The sequence below is a fragment of the Tiliqua scincoides genome, chromosome 6 (assembly GCF_035046505.1).
Source record: "Tiliqua scincoides isolate rTilSci1 chromosome 6, rTilSci1.hap2, whole genome shotgun sequence".
Lineage (NCBI taxonomy): Eukaryota > Metazoa > Chordata > Lepidosauria > Squamata > Scincidae > Tiliqua > Tiliqua scincoides.
In genome coordinates, this window is record NC_089826.1 from 71,545,856 (window position 1) to 71,568,080 (window position 22,225).

The 22,225-nt window shown below is 40.6% G+C and overlaps 1 protein-coding gene across 1 annotated transcript in view; it reads left to right on the forward strand.

Moving 5' to 3' along the window:
* The window catches only part of RFC1 (replication factor C subunit 1), a 40,299-nt gene that overhangs the window by 16,490 nt on the left and 1,584 nt on the right, over window positions 1–22,225 (forward strand). Inside the window, exons 6-23 of the mRNA XM_066632552.1 lie at window positions 802–876; window positions 3,297–3,374; window positions 5,038–5,125; window positions 5,210–5,529; window positions 7,579–7,686; window positions 7,956–8,135; window positions 9,297–9,401; window positions 10,232–10,622; window positions 12,824–12,933; window positions 14,521–14,635; window positions 14,884–14,972; window positions 15,778–15,915; window positions 16,338–16,433; window positions 17,299–17,397; window positions 17,869–18,023; window positions 18,870–18,987; window positions 19,312–19,457; window positions 21,203–21,416. Coding sequence (XP_066488649.1) covers window positions 802–876; window positions 3,297–3,374; window positions 5,038–5,125; window positions 5,210–5,529; window positions 7,579–7,686; window positions 7,956–8,135; window positions 9,297–9,401; window positions 10,232–10,622; window positions 12,824–12,933; window positions 14,521–14,635; window positions 14,884–14,972; window positions 15,778–15,915; window positions 16,338–16,433; window positions 17,299–17,397; window positions 17,869–18,023; window positions 18,870–18,987; window positions 19,312–19,457; window positions 21,203–21,416 — 2,625 coding nt within the window. The remainder of the gene's footprint in view (window positions 1–801; window positions 877–3,296; window positions 3,375–5,037; window positions 5,126–5,209; window positions 5,530–7,578; window positions 7,687–7,955; window positions 8,136–9,296; window positions 9,402–10,231; window positions 10,623–12,823; window positions 12,934–14,520; window positions 14,636–14,883; window positions 14,973–15,777; window positions 15,916–16,337; window positions 16,434–17,298; window positions 17,398–17,868; window positions 18,024–18,869; window positions 18,988–19,311; window positions 19,458–21,202; window positions 21,417–22,225) is intronic.

Below are 22,225 nucleotides of genomic sequence, written 5' to 3' on the forward strand. Positions count from 1 at the left end.
TGGAAATCGCTGAGATAAGGGGTTAGGATTGCACCCTCAGTCTGGTAAGTTCTTTTATATTTTGATTTATATCTGGCTCTATTAGGTGGACTCAAAGCAGTTTACAGTATTTTTTTTTCTACATGTTTATAATCCTGTCTGCAAGAGACTCACAAGATTAAAGAACAGAATGGTATGGAGGATTAAAAGAGGCCAAATGAATTCAAAATGTCACTGTAAACCTAACATAATGGGTGAGCATAAAGAGATGGGAGAAAAAAAGCTCAGTCCTATATGCAGTTAAGTTTCTGAGGCTCTACCCAGAGTGAAGGTAGATTTTGAATTCCTGTTCCTGGAATGCTTCTCCTGTTTAATATGGTATCTGCATTTGAGAGGGTTTCTTACTATTGTATAGAGTTCAATGTGTATTGGTGCAGATATTTAGGGTCAGTGTGATAAAATGTGGGTAAATGTCCTTATAACTAAGGAAGATTACCCATTTTCATTATTGGGTTGTTGCTGTGTATACATCATATATGTATAGCATCATATGGCAAACTGTCATCTTTTAAGTACACTTTCCATGCTAAGGTATCTGCATATTATAAATTCTGTCATTTTGTCAAGGACTTCTTCATGAGATACTGATTTTTTCCCATTTTTGAGAAATGTGTATGAAAGTATCTTCCATAAACAGCTTTGATACTTTGGGTTGAGGCTTTGCCATGTTTCTTCTCATTCGTCTAACAATATTTCCTGGCATGTGTCTTAATATTGGTCCCAAAGTGAACCCCTCAGTGATGCTTCTTTTTTGTGGTGCAGCCTTCACAAAGCAGGGATTCCACACTAGATGATGAGGCTATTGCGAGGCAACTACAGCTTGAAGAGAATACAGAGGTAAAATTCTTGAACAGTTCTGTTTTTAGCAGTCCTTTTTAAATATTGAATGTGTGGGATCCCATTTTTAATTAGGAAGTTTTTATCTGCAGTGTTCATTAGGAGTACATTATTTCAGTACAGACTTCTTGTTGAAACTTAACTCTTCAGTTTACTTTGCAGTTCGCTATCTCTTTCCATCTGTGTGCTCTACACTTTTATCTGAGTCACACCACTTAAAAACATAGTTTTCAAAGAATGACTTTTGAGTTTTTTGTTCCTTTATCCTAACTTCAGTGTACCAGGTGAATTACCAAATTTTACTTCCTTTGTTAAGCTATGGAGCATTACATACAGGTGGAGCCTATTTATCCGCATTAGTTCCGTTCCGTGACTCGGCGCGATTAACAAAAAACGTGTTGTGCTAAATTCCATAGAGTTATGCAAATACACTGCAGCCTGACATTGCCGGATGGAAGGAAACTAAGGCTACTGTTATCAATCCCCTCCCCTCCGTACTCAACCCTCCCCGTTGCCAGCTGCCCCGCTTCTTTCACAGTTGGGATGCTGATCTTTTGAGTCCAACCCTATGCATTTCTACTCAGAAGTAAGCCCCATTCCAGTCAATACGAGGAAAGTGTGGAGAAGATTGTAGGCTATATCTCATGCTTTGCTTGGTGGGAAGGCTTGCTTGTGTCGGTGATTGCCTGCACCATGGGGGGGGGGGTTGCTTGTGTCGCTGATTGCCTGCACCATCTCAATGGGGGGGGGGAATTTCGCAAACACTCCCTGGGTTTTTTCAAGCAATCCCCTCTGTTGCTACCACACCTGCCTCTGAGTGTGTGTGTGTGTGTGTGTGTGTGTGTGTGTGTGTGTGTGAGAGAGAGAGAGTGCTCCACCTTGCTGCACGTGTTCTGGCTGCAGAGATTTTCGGCTCCCCTTTCCCCTCTTCAGCCTCTTCACTGGCCCAGGGGCTCCAGGAGTGTTATTGTTCCTTTGCAAGGGGAACCTCTTCCAGGGCTCCAGGGCTATTTCCCTGCCTGGGTGAGGCAGAGCCTTTTTGCAGTGTTTTGGGCTGCCTGGAAATGGATCGAGATGCCAGCAGGGCAAAGGAGATATCCGTGGATAAAAAAAATCCGTGGATAAATAGGCTGCACCTGTAGTTGTATTCTTCCCACTTCTCCCTGCTGCCTCTCCCCCTCAGCTTTAGGAGGCTTACTAAGTAGATAAATGCACAGGCATAACCTTCAGTACAGGCATCCCCCAGTATCTGCAAAACTGGTTCCCCATGCCCTCTGCATACCCTTCTGTACCCAATATCTTCATTTATCTTCATTACATTTATGAAAAGCAGTAATGTGTCTTGCTTTAACCAAACCATATGAACAGAAAATTTATAGCAAGACAAGCAGGCAGGCAGCCTGCAGGCTAGAGTGTCGACTTAAGAGCCAACATTAACTTTCTGCTAATTGTCAGTAAAGAATTTTTCAAAGAAATTGATATATTGCAAATATTACTTGATTTTTAATGAAAGCATATGTACCTATTAAAGTTGGGGGGGGGGAGCAAGTGTTGCTGTTTTTCCACTTTGTATCCTGTCTTGCCTAACTTCCATTTTTGCTGCTGAGTCTGTCTGTGTTCACCTTCATACTGAAAACTGGAAAGATTAATCGTATTAATTGGTCTGACTATTCTCCGGTGGCTTATGATCACATAAAAGTAGAGCCTGTGGCATTCTTCTGCTTATGAAATTATCTGTCTGATTCAGGCATCGAGGCTAGTTTTGATCTGATTCTTGCCCAAAGATTAGATTTGTGCAATATGTATGGTACAGCTCCTATCAATAAACCTCTTGGGGAGAACAAATTAGTTTTCCTCTAAAAACCAATATTTGATAATACCAGGATGCAAGTTACCATATACGTTGCATTTATTGTGTTAAGGGCAACATGAAGGAAAACTTCACTCGGTTTGTCCTTATTGTGTTCCATTGAATAATTACAAACGTTTGTACCTGGGCAGAAAGCTAGTTTAAAAGATAGCTATTGAAAATGCAACTTATATTTTACGTAAGTTAGAATGTCCCTTCTGTATGTTTGTCTCTTTTTTTTACCACCAAATTCAACTTCCACAGTCAATATCGGTGTGCGACGTGTGCATGTAGTAACAGTAAGCATGGCAATGGCATGCTCCCTCCATGATGTGGCATCATATTATTGTGGGCAGATCTTGTCAAAAGTGTGTGAGGGTCTGTAGCTGAGGACCAAATAGGTCTGATCCCTCTTGTTTGGAAATGGTGATTGGTTTTGCTTCTTGTAAAATAGCTTATGCTAATTTTTGGCTTAAAGGCATATTGATCTTTTATGCACAAGCAGTGTTTATTATTAGCAATGATGATTTACTTTTTTAATGGTTTATGATGTGTTGTGTACTTCTTGCAGTTGGAAAGACAGCTGCATGAAGATGAAGAATTCGCCAGAACTCTGGCTGTGTTGGATGAAACACCAAAGAAGAAAAAGGTAATATTCTGTAGCAGTGGAGGAGGGGTCATAGGAGGGTTTTACTTCCTACTCATTTTGATAATTGACAAGAGCACATGACTATAGTATTTGGGCTTGGCCCGACAGAGGAGGCACCCTGTCCCAGTTCTGTTGTCTTGGTGTTAATGTGGGTGTGTCCAAGAAGGCCTTTGCGTTGCCTTGCTATATCTTGGGGGGAAAATGTTCACATAACTTTTGTCTCTTATATAGGCCTCTTACTTTCTTATCCATTTAATGCTATTTTTTTTCTTTTCCCTCTGTCCTATAATCATATGGTGGTTTTCTGTTATTAATTGACATTACTGTGGTGCTGAGGCATGGTCCCTGAAGTATCATATCATGGTCGTGTACAGTCTGCATGAGTGAATTATTCATACATCTTGATCTGTGGCTCTGCTTGTTTTGGAAGTTTAGTGCAAACAAAATTCACATCCAGAGCCATCTGCTACTAGAAATTAACGACTACTGAACATTTAGACCTCCACTAAGTAATCTCAGTCATGCATCCAAAATGGCGATGGCCTAGTATCTCTAATTACCTTTGTGAACAAAGACATTTGTGGTGTTGCCTTTTTAAAATTTCAGCACCTCAGGTACCTGAATGTAGAAAATAAGACAAAGAGGAAGGCTATCGGTTTTAAAGCGGTTTGACAGTAGACTATTGATCCAAAAAGCTTTGGAATAGCTGAAATTGAAAAAATTTACTCTGTAATATTTCAAAGTTAGTATGTCATGTTTTGTTTAATAGATTAGTTTGAACTGCAAAAATAGGAAATCTCTCAAACAACTTAAAAAAAAAAACTATAATATTGAGTTTGCAGGTGGGCCCTTTTTATTTGACTCACCAAGGGGTTCCAGACCCATAGTGGAGAGCCCCACCTGACCTGGATGTGAATAGAAGTGCCTTTTGTTTGTGTCTGGAAGGCTTTCTGAGGCCTGGAGAGCCCCCTCCCCCGCCAAGGTGTCAGAAAGGCACTTCTGGTTTTTCTGAAAGAAATTATGTCATTCGGTTATCCACATGTTTCTGCATGCACAGGGGTTCTGGAAACAGAACCTCCACAAATGCTGAGGTCTGACTGTATTTTTGTTCTCTTGAGAATTTTGAAAAATAGTCAGCATTTTTCATAGAAAATATGCTTTCCAAGTTCTTAATTTAAAAAACCCCTCCTAAGTATCTGTGTAGTATTTCTCCAATAGCTCCAAGCCCTGCCAGGGCTGTTAGGAGAGAGGAGACAGGCAAGTATAGCATGGTAATGACTAGTTCCGTTGCTTGGTGTTCCTCTTCCCAGTAACCCCAGAACAAAGGCTGGTGTAGAGATTTAACCTTGGTGGCTCAGTTGCCTGTCCCTATTCTGTAATCTGCTGCAGAATCCTATTCAAGACCAAATTTTGCAACCTACAATAGGCTATTATCAAACAACTATACCTTAATACTTTTTATACTCTTCTACTCTAATACAGACATTTCTTATGTAAATAAGCACAGTCTTGCTTTTGTTGGTTGGGACTGATAACCTGTCTGCAGGTCAAATAATCCTCTCTATTTGAATAAAAGGTTGTGGGCCTATTTTGAATTTATAGCCCTATAATGTCTCTCCAGATCAGGCTGAAAATAGCTTTTTATTTTGGCCTCATTCTTTAGCCTCGAAAAGATCCAGAAGAGAAACTACCAGATTCAACAGTCAAAACTAGTCCAGATGAAACAGAAAAAAATAAACAGATGCACAAAGGTAACTCTTACCCAGAAAATAAATGTTTAGCTTGCTGTTTTGTAGCATTTTGTTTTAAAATCTAAGTTTTTCCTGTTTCCCCAGCGAAACCGGCCACCTCATTATTTGAGTCAAAAACTTATTCTGCAAAGGATCAGACATATTCAGAAAGTTCAAGAATGCTGGGTCAGCGCCCAGAGTCATCTTTTAGTAAGGAAAGGATGGATTTGGAGGATAAAACATTGTCTTCAAAAGCTAGTTCCAAGCTGGCAGCTCTGAAGCAAAAAACAGAAGTTATTAAGCAAGAAAATGGAACTCCAAAAGGAGACAGTAGCAAAAAAGAAAGCGGAATTGCAAAAGGAAAGACTGTTTCACCAAAGGAAGAGAAAACACCTAAAAAGGAGATCTCTCCCCAAAAATCTAAGGTAGGTTTGAGGAACAGCCTTTAGGTATAACATAAAACCTATTGATGTTAAATTAAAAAGTGGGCCCCATGAGGTTTCTCACTCCTCAAATGTCAAGAATAAAAATGTTTCAAACCCTCTAGAAACCATATATAAAAGGGGCGGGGGGGTTCCTCAGATTTACTGGTGGTTAGTTCCAAAGACATGGTGCCACAACAGAAAAGGCCCTGCACCTTGCTGCCATCTCCTTGGCCTCAGGTGGCAGCAGTGTACTAAGCAGAGCCCTTGGGATTGTAGGGGACATGCAGGATGATTTGGTCCTCGAGGTATCCTGATCCTGTGCCAGATAAGTTCATCACCAACATCTTGAATTGTTGCCAGCATCAGCACCTACCTGAGCAGGCTGATTATCCTCAGCCCTTTCCATAGTATGACCCCTCTTCTCTCTTACTCAACAGCATATTGTGAAGAATACAAAACTATTTAAATTAACTGGGCTGATAGGCTGTGGTCAAATAAAGCTGTTCTCATTTAATGTTTCGCCTAGTACTTTGGTAGGCATTCTCAAAAGACAGATGCATTCTCTACATCAAATAGCTCTTCAAACTATCCAATATAACTGATGTAACTGATATTCTGATCTTAAAGTTCCAAATACCTGTTGTTCTATCTCAGTTCTTAAAGTTTTGGATACTTGTATTTTTGAGCGCAGGTAACCAAGAGTCTGCAAGAGGGATCTGAAGGCCTTAGGGATGGACCTCAACAAGTGGGAAACCCTGGCCTCTGAGCAGCCCGCTTGGAGGCAGGCTGTGCAGCATGGCCTTTCCCAGTTTGAAGAGACACTTTGCCAACAGCCTGAGGCTAAGAGGCAAAGAAGGAAGGCCCATAGCCAGGGAGACAGACCAGGGACAGACTGCACTTGCTCCCGGTGTGGAAGGAATTGTCACTCCCGGATTGGCCTTTTCAGCCACACTAGACGCTGTGCCAGAACCACCTTTCAGAGCGCGATACCATAGTCTTTTGAGACTGAAGGTTGCCAATACAAATACAAAAACCAAGAGTCATTTACACTTAGTGTCAAGACTATATTTGCAGATGAGAGTTTCTTTTTGAGACTAGCTGCAAGATAGAATGAAAATCTTGTTAGTTTCATCTTTATCCCTCTGTTCTCTCCTTACATAATTTGGTGCGCTTAAGGAAGATGTTTGTTTTAAATGCTGCTGTTTGGTTTTTTACCATTCGCAAGAGTTTTAAGATTGACATTCATTTTCCCCCAAATTGAAGCATGAGAATAACATCTTGAAGAAATTAAACAAATGAAGGTTTTAAAAGGAAACATATTTTCAGTAAAGATTGTGCAATACAGGCATTAAAGTGACTTGTTCACAAATCTGTCAATACCAAGAACACTGGAACATACTGACTGGCAGTAAAATCAGACCAAAGCAATCAAAGATTGACAGGAAAAGAGGAAGGGACAGAATAATGCAGTCCAGTGAGAATGCAAATGGGCATAAAATCCACTAGGAAGTAAATTGGAGTGAAAATTCTGAATATGATCGAGCCACATCAGAAGGATCTAGAAATATTAATAATGATTAATACTTAGCCTTTGTATTACTTTGTGTAATCCTTATAACAATCCTGTTAAGATAAACAAGTATTATTTTCATATACAGCTAGGGAGCTGAGGCCGAGTGTCTTGCTTAAGATCATCTAGTGGGTTCAGAGAGAAGCAAGAACTGGCAAGGCCTGATTCACAGCTCAGTTTCTTAGCTGCTACTTTACAGCAGCCCTCAAGAGAGAATGATTCGCTTTCTATAGTACAGGTGCATATATATTTTGCTGCTTAGTAGGAAAAATCCAGAAAAAGTTTGCCAAATATGATTAAAGAATAAAACTTTTTTTCCTTTGAACTATTGGATTTCAGCTAGTTGGCTTTTGTTAGTATTTATGAAGAAGTTCTTAAGTCTGTTTTTATTAATGTGTACTAATTCCTCTGTGTAATTTGAACCACATAGGCCCCAATTACATCCATGCTGCATAATATTCTTTTTTTCCTCCTTAAAGTCTATAAGTCCTGAGGACTCTGAAAAGAAGCGAGCCAACTATCAGGCTTATAGGAGCTACCTTAACCGAGAAGGTCCAAAAGCGCTTGGTTCTAAAGAGATACCGCAAGTAAGTTCACATGTGTGTTGCACAAGGGGAAAACGCAGTGGGAAGGGAGTATGTGTTTGCAAACAGACAGCCAGTTTTGTCAGCTGTGGTTTACAAGAATCTTCTGTTCGCAATGGGTCTAAAAATGATTGTCATATATAGCAGGTATGATGCAGAAAAACAATTATTAGCAAAATCATTTTTTCTTCAACACTTGGAACAAAGCCTTGTACATTTTGCATCTGTTGTTGTAAATTTAATACTTATTGTTGTGACATTTTGATTCTTAGGGTGGTGAAAATTGCTTGGAAGGCCTGACATTTGTAATCACAGGTGTCTTGGAATCAATTGAACGAGATGAAGCCAAGTCACTCATTGAACGCTATGGGGGGAAAGTGACTGGTAACATTAGCAAGAAGACCAACTATCTTGTTATGGGCCGTGACTGTGGCGCATCTAAGTGTGATAAGGTAAATTATTCTCAGTATGATGGAACTAAATGTATCGCGGTCATAGAATCCCTAATTTAATCATAGTTGGTTTCTCTTCTGATTTATATGACATCCTTGTCTCCAGTCTTGCCAGTCCTACATTTATGCAGGATTTAGTCATTTGGGACAATCTGCCAGCATTTAATGTTTCTGTGTGTCTGAAATAGGCCCTTTTTTCCTGTCATGTGACAGTCATAATGGTGGTGACCACCATTGTTTGGCACTAGCATATGGCATTCAGAAATCTATTGTTTCTGATTATGGAGAATCCATAGCTTTTAGTCACTGGTAGGCCTGCTCTCCATGGTTGCGTCTAGCCTTCTTTTAGAGGTCAAGTAAGTTAATGGCTGTTCCACGTCACAGAAGTTACTATCATGAAAGTTTATTATGAAATATGTGATGAATTACTTTTTCTGCTTGTCTACTGCAATTTGCTTGTCCCAAACTTAGTCCTAGTCAGTTTAAATGCATTACCTGGTATTAGACTGGTATATGAAAGAGAGGAATCATTTTATGTCATCTGTTAACCGCACTCTCATTATAAGATAATAAACCTCAAACATGTTCTCTTTGTTGCGTTTGGGCATTTACAAAAAAAGATAAATTCTTTAGCCTTTTCTGATAAGATAAATGCTCCATAACCAACTTATTTTTTCAGATAGGATGTGGAGAGCTGTATTTTTCATATGAAGAAAGTTTTGAATGAATCCAAGACAGATGTGCTGTGCACGTAGGTAATCGCTGCCAGAGGAGTAGTCTGTAGCAGCAAAACAACCAAGGGGGTCTGGTAGTATCTTTAGGCAGGCATTTTTGATTGCACATATGCTTTTTTGTATTACAGTCCACTACATACATGGGGTATGAAAAAAATGTAAACGGTGCAAATATAAGAGGTTCTTTGTATATTTATGCTTTACATAGACCTGTCATAGACTAAGCAGTTTGCCTTTTGTGGCCATTTGGTCCACTGTACATTTCTTTTTTCTGCTTCTCTGTACCTGTGTATGGATATGTATGTATACACCCTACCAAGTAAGTAACACTTTCTGCATGTGATGAAGTGGGCTCTTGTCTACCTATGGTCTTAACACAGGGCACTGTATAAACACGAGCTATGGTGAACTTTTATTTCTGACCTAGGCATCAGCTTTAGGAACAAAAATTATTGATGAAGATGGCCTGTTTGATCTGATTCAAACTTTGCCAGGCAAGAGGTCCAAATATGAAGTGGCGGCTGAAACAGAGGTTTGTACAACTCTGAAGAGGATCTGTTAAGTTTACAATCAGTAAATTGCACCATTCCTTTAAATGAAAGTAAAATAGAGCAGGATCCTTATATTCTCAGTTTAGAAGAACTGAAACTTCTACTGTATTTGAATTTAGGGTGATGCTGTCCTCTTTAACTTCAGAGCTGAATGGGAAGTTCTGTAATCTATTTTCTAGTATTGTGGTGGAGGAGGGTTGGGGATATGAATTTGATTGTAGTGGCAGTGGAAAAGAGAATTCCTTTTTCTTTCTACTGATGCCCCTTTTCTCAGTAGCTTTCCCAGAAAGATGGAAAACATACAGCAAGCCTCCTTTTTTTCAAAGCAAAGAAACACAATGCAGTTAGAACAGAGTGACTGCATTGTTTTCCCTTGCAGATGGAAAAACAAGTTGGAAGGAGAGTGATCTTGATGGCTTAGTGGGGAAAAGGGCTAAACACTCCTTCCCTCCTGCCGCTACTGCAATCAGCTTTGCAGACTCACCAGCCTGTTTTTTGTTTAAAGAAAAGAAAATACCTAGAGATGAATTACTAATGTTCTGATGTCACAAATAACTTGCCCCATGAATTTCTAGCTGTTCTCTGGACTGTAATTCCAGGCTGTGTGTACTTTGTGCTAGAATGATCAGAATTCTGCACCATGGCAACCCAAATCATGGGCCGACAAAAACTGCATTCTATACGTTGCGTAAATATTGCAAAGTAACACGTTCTGGGATGCCGGTGGGCTCCGTCAACATGCTTTTAAGCCTGTCCATAAGAGCAGCAAACTAATTTATAAAATGAAACCCTGTGTATCTTTCTTTCTAAGGCAAAGAAAATGAAGTGCAAGTCAGAGAAGACCCCACAGAAAGCTGAAGCAGATAAAAGGAAAATAAGCCCTGCAAAGAAAGAGAGTGAACCTAAAAAGAAATTCACCCCTGAAAAAGGCAAGACCTTCAAATTGATCGGCCAGGCAACTACAGAAGGAAGGCAAGGTCTAGACTTTGGACAGAGAATCCTGGAGAAAAATACTTCAAAGGGTGATGAGAGTCCCATTCAAGAAACAAGTAAAGATGGAGCAGAGGTATTGTTGTGGGTGGACAAATACAAACCCACATCCCTTAAAACAATCATTGGACAGCAAGGTGATCAGAGTTGTGCTAATAAACTCTTACGTTGGCTCCAAAACTGGTGCAAGAATACGTCTGATGACAAACGTGGTAATTATATAATATTCTTCTGATGTTTGATGATTGTGTTTTTCCTCAGTATTTTGATGAAGTTTATTTTGCAGGGTATGTCTTGGTACCAGGTCAGGGATCAATTGTGGTGTAGCACTGAAACTCATCTTAAACCACTGGTGTTTTCTGAACCCAGCTGCTGTAATGCAAATGCTCAAGTGAACCAGGTTTCCATTTCCTAGACAGACGTTCTCACAAGTCTTCTTTCTTTCCCCAGCAGACCACCCACTCTTGGGAAGGGGCCATAGCTCAGTGGCAGAGCACATATTTTGTATGCAGAAGGTCTTAGGTTCAATCCTAGGCAGCTCTAGGTGGGACTGGCCAATACCTCAGTCTTAAAACTTGGAGAGTGGCTGCCAGTTGCTGTTGACAATACTGTACTGAGATACATGGACCAACAATCTGAATCATAATAGAGATTCCTATGTAGCCAAATGTCTTGTTCATAGCTCTGTCTTGCTGCTCCAAACAGCACTCGCACTATTTGAAGATAGAATATTGGGCTTAGTGACTAAGATCAGCTGGTTCACAATTCACAAAAGCTGCTTTGCAAACTGAATTCTTTAAAATTAATTTTGAAGTTGAATATCAGTCTGGAAATTGTTTCTCAGATACAATTTTAAAATTTGCTGAAAGAAAATAAACCAGGTTTCATTATTACCCTGAAGCAGGTCTTTGTCAGGAAACTGTTTATGGTTGAAGCAACTAAAAACCTAGAATTAGATTGAGAGCCCAATCCTTTGAATGTCTACTCAGATGTAAGCCTCCTTATAGTCAGTGGGGCTTACTCCAGGTAAGTGTGGATAGGATTGCAACCTCAATTCTGGTAAGAGTTAAACTAGTGTTTGAACTTTGTTTGAAAAGTTGAAGTATCCTGCAATTTCGAGCAGAGAAAATACGCAACCCACTGTGAAATTGCAATGTGATTTGCTAAGGGACTCATTTTTTATAATTAAGAGCTGGTTGACATATTCAGCATAATCATGTGGTTTTGTTGGGACTGTACCACTTCAGATCTCAAAAGGGAAATGTGTGCTTAAGTATTTTCCCATGTAAAATAACACTCCCTGCATGCAGAAAACGAATACATGCAATTTAACCCTCTAGTATCCTACACTCAGGTTTTTCTTTTCTCTTTCATGTGAGGAAATGTTCAGACATGACAGTCCCCCAGTTTAATTTAAAGTGGTATAGTCCCAACTATACTATATCATATAATTATTCTGAAATTATAGGTTGGCTCCAAAATGCTCGTGTTGAATACCATGGTTATAATGGCAATAACTGAAAAGTAGGGATAGCTCATTCCAGATCTGTGAGTAAATCCTCAAAAATTAGTAACCCAACCTGTCCACACATTCCTATGTTACTCACAAATGGCATTTTAAAGGAGGGGGGAACCCCAAATCTCCAGGCTTTCAAAAGCTGTCCTGCCTGATTCCCTGGAAGCAGTTTTTACTTGGTGAAGATGACCATACTTTTGGTAATTTACTATCCTAATTTGTTTTAAGCAGAGGATTTGAATGTGAGCTGATATGACAGGAAACCTTTTGATTGTTTGGCTGTTGAAGTTGGAAGTATTTTGTTTCTCTGAATGTCATAAAGCAGAGGTTCCCAAACTGAGGCTTTGCGTTGGCCCAGCCAGGGAAGAAGCCCTGTCGCTGCCCCCTTAAGAAGTGGGGTGAAGTTGGCAAAGGGACCTCCATGATTGTGCTGCTGTGGAAAAGGGAGCTTTTTAATACATACAGGGGGCAACACCAGCACTCTGGAGGGTGTGGGGAGCCTGCAGCTCCTTTGTGGGCCTCCTCATGCCTCAGAACTGCTCCAAAATGTGAATGCAACCCACTTTTGGTTTTGTGACAAAAACCAGAAGTGAGTCACAATTGCATTTTGGAGCAGTTCTGAGGCACAGGGAGGCCTGCAGAGGAGACTGCGGTCTCCCTGCACCCTCCAGAGGGCTGGCACCACCCCCAGTAAGTACAGGAAAGCCCCCCCTTTCCCTTGCAGCAGCACGATCATGGAGTTCCCGTTGCCGCTGTCGTCCCCCCTGCAAGAACTTAAAAGTGGCCCAGGCGCTACCGGAGAATTTGGAAACCGTTGATCATAAGAGTTTGCCTGTCTTTTTCTTTATATGATGCAGTATGGCTGGATAAAATTTTCCTCCATGTTTTCTCATGCAGTAAAACCCAGTAAAATTGGAAGCAAAAATGATGGTGCTAGTTTCAAAGCTGCTTTGCTTTCTGGCCCTCCGGGGGTTGGTAAAACAACTACTGCTTCATTAGTTTGTGAGGTAAGTTGTATTTTTGCAGGTGGGTGCTGGAGGCAAAGAATGTGGGGAACCCAATCTGTGCTGTCAGGTTTCCACTGCGGTTTTCCATTGAATGAAATTTTTGATTTTGTTTTATTTAAGTGTATTTTAACCTTCTCTGAAGTTGCTGTTACTCATTTCTCAAAACAAGACTGAAATCACACTATCAGTTTTTAACAAAATAGTTTAAATGAGTGTCCTTTTCTTTATGTTACAACCACATACTTAGCTGACCAAACCTGATTAGATCCCCTTTATAAAGCAGACTACTAATGGCTCAGAAACCAACAGTTGTTTCAGGCAAGCTCCCACTCTCCTGGGAGATCAATAAATTGGTGGCTGTTGATCACACATACTTAGAGATTAAGACTACAGTATGTATTGCTTTCGGGTGGGGGGCAGCAGTTGCAAGTTTAGGAAGTTTCCAGGACCAAGTCCTGTTCTCTGAGGAATAATGGCTGCTTCCCGCAGTGGCTGTTCAGGAGGCATATGGAGAAATGGTAGCTAGTTGGCAGCTTGATGCAAGGTCAGTTGGTAGGACCTTGACTAACCTGCACAGTGGGTAGTTGGCCAGAGGACTAGTTGGAAGAGACTTTTTGTAATGTTGCTGTCTTTGTAGTTTCTATGCAGACACACATATTTTGAGCCAAACCTCAAAATTTCTAGAGCAGTGTTTCTCAGATTGTTGTTTGGGACCCACCAGGTGGGTTGCAAGCCATTTTCAGGTGGCTCCCCATTCATTTCAATATTTTATTTTTAATATATTTGATGCTGCCTTGGAATGTGACTGCCTTTGGGGAAATGGTACAGACCTGTACTTTTAACAAGCTACTCTGTATATGTTTTTAACAATGATAGTAAATGGGACTTACTTCTGTAAGTGTGGGTAGGATTGCAGCCTAGAATTGTTAAAAATTTTGCTGCTTGATGGTGTCACTTCTGGTCATGACATCACTTCTGGCAGGTCCTCATAGATTCTAATTTTAAAAAGTGGGTCCCGGTGCTAAATGTGTGAGAACCACTGTTCTACAGCTTTGTTTGAGCTTTCTGCCTATGGCCTCACGTGGGAGTAAATGCTGTGCATCTGGGCAGGAAGAATATCTAATCTCTCTATTCCTTTTTGACTGCTGAGTGAATAGCATCACAGAAGGATTGATTCTGGCTTGTGTCTGTCTCTTCCGTTGTTCCAAAACAAAGACACTTTGGTTTTTAGTCTGACTTTATTTTCTAGTGTCAATGCTTGTAGCTGTTATCTATAAAGACGCACCTAACCATTCCTTCTGGCTCCAGCTGTTGGATCTCTCTTCAAATGCTACAATTTGAACTTAGGTGTGGTCCTCAGAGGCACTCATAGATTGCGTGTTCTTTCTGTCCTCAAAATGGAATTTTGTTCTCTTGAGAGCAGGTCAGGACAACACTTGGCAGCACTCTAGAAGCTTCCAAACTTGGTGCATGCACAGACTTCCATTACATGGATCTGCACAGATTATCACTTGTCCTTTGTTAATACGTGGTATATATATGTGTGCATGTTTTTTGAAGTTAAACTGTCTTGTTTGTGTGCATTAGGAGCTGGGTTTGAGTTATGTGGAACTAAATGCCAGTGATACTCGCAGTAAGAATAGCCTGAAAGAAGTGGTTGCTGAATCGCTAAATAACACCAGCATCAAAGGATTCTGTTCAGGTATAGTCCTCTTTCTGGATGGATGTTTTCTAGCTACAGAAGAAGAGTCAGGTGGAAGTGGTGTGCCCAAATACACAGCTTTGCCAAATTTGCCCAACAGACCATAAATGTAACTTGGTGCTCAAAAGCATACTAGTACACTGCCCCATCTTATGTGAAATCTACTGCAGCTAGCAGAATTTTAGAAAGAAAATATTTGAAACCAAGCTTTTTGTGCAGTATCTATCTTTCCTCCATCTTGCCCTCAGGAACATCATCTTCAGTCAGAACAAAACATGTCCTAATCATGGATGAGGTGGATGGAATGGCTGGCAATGAAGACAGAGGAGGAATCCAGGTAAAATGACTACCTTGAACGGCGTGAAGGGGTCCGTAAATATGTATTTAATGCATGTCTGTTTGGGGCTTGTAGTGGGAAGAGGAGGAATTTTCAACAATTATTAACTGAGCTTCAAAGTTGAGTACCGTTCAAAATTGTGATGGTGAAGGGAAGAGAAGATGCAGGTGTTTGAGATAAATGTAAATTGTGGTAATCTGTTGATGATGAACACTGAAAATTATTCAGACAGTACAAGCGGGAATAAAACTGGTTTTGTATGAACCACAATTCAAGTTGGTGTATAGATGTTTTCCTTTAACCATAGTTCAATGAGATGAAGAAGTGGCTGACTTCTGATCCCTTACCTGTGGATAAATGGGTGCCAGAGCTGATCCTCAGTTTGAAATGAAAGATTGGAAGTGCTTAGAAAGCATATGTTTTGTGGAATTCGGCATTTCTCATGGTTTGATGTAGCTGTAACTTCACAGATTTCAATTGTCAATACACAATAGAGAGCAATGCAACCAGTCTACTTACTAAAACAGTTTTTTTTCTTTCTAAGATCATATAGTAGAATCTTTTATTTTCAGTACCAAACTGTAGCAGGAAAGACCAAACCCTTCTTTTGATTTCTCAAGTTTTTGTGATTGAAAGTTTTTTATTATCTGTGAGACTACTTCAGTGACAGCGCTTTGAACTATTAATTAACTGTTCTGCTTTTAAAAGCTGGTGGCTGGATGAGATATTTAGCAAACTTGCATTAAATTATGGATTTAAAGTAATTGGTTTTGTAAAAAAAACTTATTACACTTTCTTATTGCAGGAACTAATTGATCTGATTAAGCATACAAAGATTCCAATAATTTGTATGTGCAATGATCGGAATCATCCAAAGATCCGGTCTCTTGTCCACTACTGCTTGGACCTTCGCTTTTCAAGACCACGTGTGGAACAGATTAAGGTAGTTTGTTGGCAGAAATAATGAATGCTTAAAATATTTACTGTATATTCCAGTTTTCCCCATCCATTGGAGGTATCCAGTGCAGCTGTTCAAAACAAATACATGGAAATACAGTTTAGTAACAAAAATTCAAAATGTTGAGCTTTCTCAAAGTTGAGGGTGAGGCAGAAGGAATTGGCAAATGTTTTTGGGATATGGTGCAACTAATATTTCTGGCAACTGCCTGCACCCCTGTCGAGAGCTAGACTTTCATGGGTTTGAGTTTTTTAAATATTGTTTCAAAGTGACAGTGACATGTCTCTTACCTTTTGAGTGTGTATGTGCTTGTTTTAAAATTCTTCTGCTGCTGATGAGGTTCATTGAATACTATATGCTTTCTACTCTTTTGTGTGTGCCCCTTCTGAAATACTTGCTTCTTGTAGGGTGCCATGATGTCTATTGCCTTTAAGGAAGGGTTAAAAATTCCACCACCAGCAATGAATGAAATCATCTTGGCAGCTAATCAGGACATCAGACAAGTGAGTTATTTATTTAGATCCATGTAATCTGTCAAACTTGCTCTTTAATCATATCTTTTTTTTTTAAATCCGTAAAATCCCAGCAGATGAAACTACAATGGGCCCTCAGTTTGCGGGCAATCTGATCCTGGATCCCTGAAGGATACTGAATTCCATTAATAATTAATTCGGGGGGGGGCAGGGCAGGCCAGCAACTGGAAGTGCCTCTTAAAAATGCTCAGCCATGCGCAGCCTTCCTGTGCCTCAGAACACCTCCCAGACCCAGCTGGAAGGCACTCCAGTCACATCTGGGAGGTCCTTGAGGCCGTCCAGATGTGGGTTCAGCTTCCTTGTTGAGTGAAATTCGTGGGTGCCAAACCTGTGGATATGAGCCCACTGTATATGCAATTTATTTTGGTGTCTTAAGTTAGAGATGTCTGAGAGAAAGGAGGGAAGGATTTTGGAGAAGTTGAGGGACCCTGATAAGAAAAGCAAATCATATAGTCATTTACCAGTGGAAAGGAATAGAGTCAGGAGAGGAATTTGTAAGAGGCAGACTCAAGAACAATGCATGGAATGGTTCATGTTGTATCTATGCTGTGTGGCTTGTGAGAAAGGGAACCTTGAAGGCATGATTGACGCAGGGGAAATGGAAAAAATGAAGGGCTCTTCAGAATGCTCTATCTGAATTTTCAGAAAGAAGGGTGAAAGAAGTCAAATGAAGACATGGAGAGCTATTGTAAAATAAGGAAGAAAGTTGATGCATTTTAGCTCTTTGTAGGAATTTGCTTGCATCACACTGATGACTGTGTTTGATACATAAACTTCTCACGTTTTTCTCCATGCAGTTAGCAAGCTGTAACCTTTTTGTTTTGCTTTTTCTCAGGTTTTGCATAATCTCAGCATGTGGTGTACAAAAAGCAAAACTCTGACTTACGATGGTGTCAAAGAGGATGCTAGCAAAGCAAAAAAGGATATCAAGCTGGTAAGAGAAGTATCTGCTTTGGGAAAAGTTGCATCCAACTAGTCTGAAGTGCTGCTCTGGAATAAGTTGCATTTGATGGACGTTGTCCACGGGTAAACAGAGGACTTGCTAAAACATTACATTGTATATGCTCCTTGCTTGTGTATTTCACTCTGAGGCTGGAATTGAATGTCGCTGTACATATTGGGCTCCCATAAAAAATACGAGTACAGTGCTATCAATTTTGCACCCGCACCAAGCAGCATGCAGTAAAATCTACCCATCTGGTGAAACATTATACTCCATGTCCTTCACTTAATTAGCTGCTTATTAATTAAATGGGGTGGGGGCTTTGATGTAATGTGTAACATTCAGAACTTTTGATGCTTGAATGCATAAACCTTTGAGGATCCTTGCATAGAAAGTGCTAGAGACTTGACTCTAATGTGATCAATTGATGCAGGAACTTTGTTTACAAACTTTATTTTGCAGGGTCCCTTTGACGTAGTCAGGAAGGTTTTTGCTGCTGGAGAGGAGACTTCACGCATGTCCCTTATTGACAAATCAGACCTCTTCTTCCATGATTATTCTCTAGGCCCCCTTTTTGTCCAGGAGAACTATATACATGTGAAACCAGCTGCTGCTGGGTGAGTTAACACTGCCATCCAAGCCCTGACTGTTCCTTGGAGTGAATGAGAACTAGGGATGGGCACTCAGTGGGTTTTGACTTGACTCGAGTCATGCAAGAACTCAGTTTCTGACTACTTGAGTCATGGATGTCACTAACCCCAACTTGAATCATGACTCAGGGCCAGTGACTCGCAAAAGAGTCTAGAGTCAAAATGATTCAAGTTTGGGGTGTGTGTGTGTGTGCGTGCTTGCTTGCTTGCTTGCTTGCTTTTTTTCTCTGCTTCCACATTGCTCTGAAGACCTCATGGGTGATCTGGAGCCTTCAGACTGATGGCAGTAGCAGACTTGGTGGGAAGGTAGGTTTTTGGTTCCAGGAGGTGGAACTGGGGGGAGGTTGAGGGGAGGAAGAAGGCTTAAGGTTTTTGGGGGGTGCTGTACAAGGCTGAGGAATTGTGGTGTGAACTGGGGGAGGGGTTGCTGGGGTTCATATGGAACCAGTTGTTTTCTGTATTGCTAAGCTTCAATAACCGCACAGCTTTTGTTTACATCTGGAGTTCAGATGGGATGGGAACATTAGGGGAGTGTTAAATGAGAACTCATTCACACGTAGACACACACCCCACCACCGCCTCAATTTTTTTCTGTGAAGTCGTGCTCAGGGAAGCTCTTGACTCGTGACTTCTTGAAATGTTTCTTGAAATGACACATGACAACTTGAAAGACTCGAAATTCCTTGTGAGTCGAGTTGCGATGGCTGTGTGTTATGACTCACGACTTGATGGATCCCCAACTTGGGCTCTGCCTTGAGTACATCCCTGATGAGAACACATTTATTGGTGGTAACATGGGCAATCTCTTTTTAGGGGCAACATGAAGAAACATCTGATGTTACTTAGCAAAGCAGCTGATAGTATATGTGATGGTGACTTAGTGGACCGACAGATTCGAAGCAAGCAAAGCTGGAACCTTCTGCCCACACAGGTTACCTCCTTCTTTCTTTTCCAGTGCATAATGAGTGGGGGTCTCAGAATATGAGTTATTTTGTTTTTAGGTTGTGGACACAGAACATACATTGTTGTTTGTATTGTAAACCTCTTTGAGCGTGATTTTATTGTAGGAAAGGCAGGATATAAATTATAGAAATAAAAACCAGTGATTTATCTGATGAAAGCTTCAAGCAAGGTGCTGGATTCTGACCTGCTGAGCAATTTTTAATACCTGTGTAAGCTAAACAGCAGCAATAATATTGCTCTGTGGAAAAAGAACCATGGTGTCCATTATAAAGTGACCTGTGTTTACTTTCAGGCTATTTACTCAAGTGTCTTGCCTGGGGAGCTGATGAGAGGTTACATGCAACAATTTCCAAACTTTCCAAGCTGGCTGGGAAGATTTTCATCCGCAAGAAAGCATGACCGTGTTATTCAAGAGTTGTCAATGCACATGAGTCTTAGGTAATACTGATAATTTGTAGTTCCCTGGGATATAACTGGAGCCCATATTATCTAGCAGGCACAATGTACAGTTGAAACATTCTTTTCTAAAGCCAGACCAAAGGAATATCTTGATGTATGGCTTTTTCTGTACTGAGAAGTTTATAAACGAATGTCATGCCTGTCACTGCCATTTTATTTTGAACTGGACAAAGCAGGGTCCCAAACATCCCACACCAGTCTTTCCAATAATCTAGTAAAGGGATAGTTATGCTGAAATAGCACCCTTAAGGTCTCTTCTGGCCAGCTCACATACTTTCTGGAAATCTTGTACATATAGTGAGGTGGTAATTATGTTTCTGCATATCCACTACACATACAGTGAAATGTGTGACACTGTAACTTGGACTTTTGTATATCGCTTCATGTATGCTGATTGATTAATCTTAATAGTGGTGGATCTTATTTTGTTTCAGTCTGTCTTAGTCAGTCCCTGAGATGGTAACCTCTAAACATTGATTGTCCAAACCTGATCATCTTATTCTTATCACAAATGCAGAATGTGATCTCTTGTGTTTTGCTTTTCTGGCTTCAGTATCTGTCTCATTAGACTGTTACAGGGCATCATATATGAGTAGAAAATGGGTCATCTTGGTCAGTTCCCACACGTTCATGTACAGTACCTCAAGTTGCATTGTATCTTGTCTTTGCATTAAATAGGCATTTCCATCTTAATCATGAACATATTCATTGTCAGATGATTTCCACAGTGTGCAGAGCATTTTGAGTGTCATTGGAGCAGATGGGATTTGTGGTTAGCTATTCTCCGAGTGCCCTGCAGTGGTATTCAGTACTCTTAAGCTTCTTTGAGTGGCTTCCCAAACTTCCAGATGCCTTGTGATTGGCCCTCATTTGGTTTCCAATTAAGCGCTGCTTTGTGTTTCTGTTCTGTACTTAACTTGGGATATGCTCACATGTGAAGCTGCCTTATACCACTTCAGACTACTGGTCCATCAAGCCTCGGCTTTTCACTGTTATCTGCTGTGAGTCTTCAAGGTTCAAGGCAGATTTTTTTTCAGCTCTTCTGTCTTGCATACTTTTAACTGGAGATGCTGGGGAATGAACCTGGGAACAAGTCCCGCGCACACAGCGTATAAGTCTATTTCATGGATAAGTCGAGGACAGGTTTCAAGCCAAAATCATAGAAGTTGCTATGATCTGTGGATAAGTTTAAAACTTAGGGGGTATATAAAATTCTTTGAAAATGATTTATCGGTAGTTGTTCTGAGGCAGCAACAGAAAGCCAAAAGGGGGAGAGGGAACCACAGCCATTTTAGTTTCTTCTCCAAACAGGAAAGGAGATTAAGGCGCTTGTGAGGGTTGTAGGCTTTGTGAGGAATGCAGTATAGTACTTCCATAGCTGTAGCCCTCATAGACTATAATTCCCATAAGTGTTTTCACTTCTCTTTCCTGGTTTGGAGAAGAAGCTAAAATGGCTACTTTTTTTTGTTTGCTTTCTGTTGCTGTTTCAGAACAATTACATGCCTCTTTCCCCCCCCCACCCTGTGTTCTGCTTCTCACACCAGCCCTCCCCCCACCTTACCAAATAGCTGCTCTTATAAACCTTTTTGACCATACAACCCATGGTTTTCAGGGTCAATTTTAAGGCATAATTTTTTTGACTTGTACTTGAGTATATATGGTAGATACAGAGCATGGGTTCGCTCCATTTTCAGAAAAACTAAATATGTTTTCACTTCCCTTAGGACAAATGCAAGCAAGAGTGCAGTAAATCTGGACTATTTGTCATACCTACAAGATGCAATTGTGAGACCTTTGACTTGCCTGGGAACAGAAGGGGTGCAGGGTGCTGTAATGTTCATGGATTCTTATTGTTTGATGAAGGAAGATGTTGATAACCTAATGGAAGTAACCAGCTGGGGTGGCAAGCCTAGTGCATTCTCCAAACTAGAATCTAAGGTAACATATTCTTATACAGTTTACTATCTACCAAACACAATTTTGCTGGTTTTTAAGAATAAAAAGTAGTGAATGTATTTAAAAATGTATCGCTCACCTTTCCCATCACACAAAGGTGACCAAGTAGCTGGTATAGATACTTCAAAGGAAACTCCTAGTCACTACATTGATCTAAGACAGTGTTTCTCAACACTTGTCCTCAATTGTACCACTTCACAAGGTTCACGTATTTGAAGTACCACCAGAAGTAACTAGTGATGGCATCTTCGCCAGTTACTTCTGGGTCTGGAGATCAGATGTGACAAGAAACCACCAGTAAGAGGCTCAAGGTGGGCGGGAGGGCTTTTTTGACCATGGAAAAGCATGCTTTGGAGCTCTGCCCAGTGAGCCGCACCTCCTTCTACTGTCTGTGTCACGTTCCTGGTCTCACCGCCAGGCCACAGGTGTCCAGGGATTCTACGAGTACCATCAGACCTCAAGCACCATTGATGGTACCCGTATCACTGGTTGAAAAACACTGATCTGAGAGAAGCTATGCAGAAGAACTGGGTTTTGTGGAGGAATGTTTGATCTAGTACACCTGAACCTGACTGTTCTTTAAATGAGCTCACAGCAGCATAGAGAACTTACACCATTTGGATATGAGTCTTCCTCTTAAGATAAACAGCAAGCTTTGGGACATCCTAAATATTAACAGTGTTTTCCTGCTATTTCTGCCTTCTTGCTTACCTGTCAGAATTTCCCTTCATCAGCCATGGAATGGCCATAGGGCATTTGATCTCGTTCCAGTAGGTGGTTGTTCTGATCTG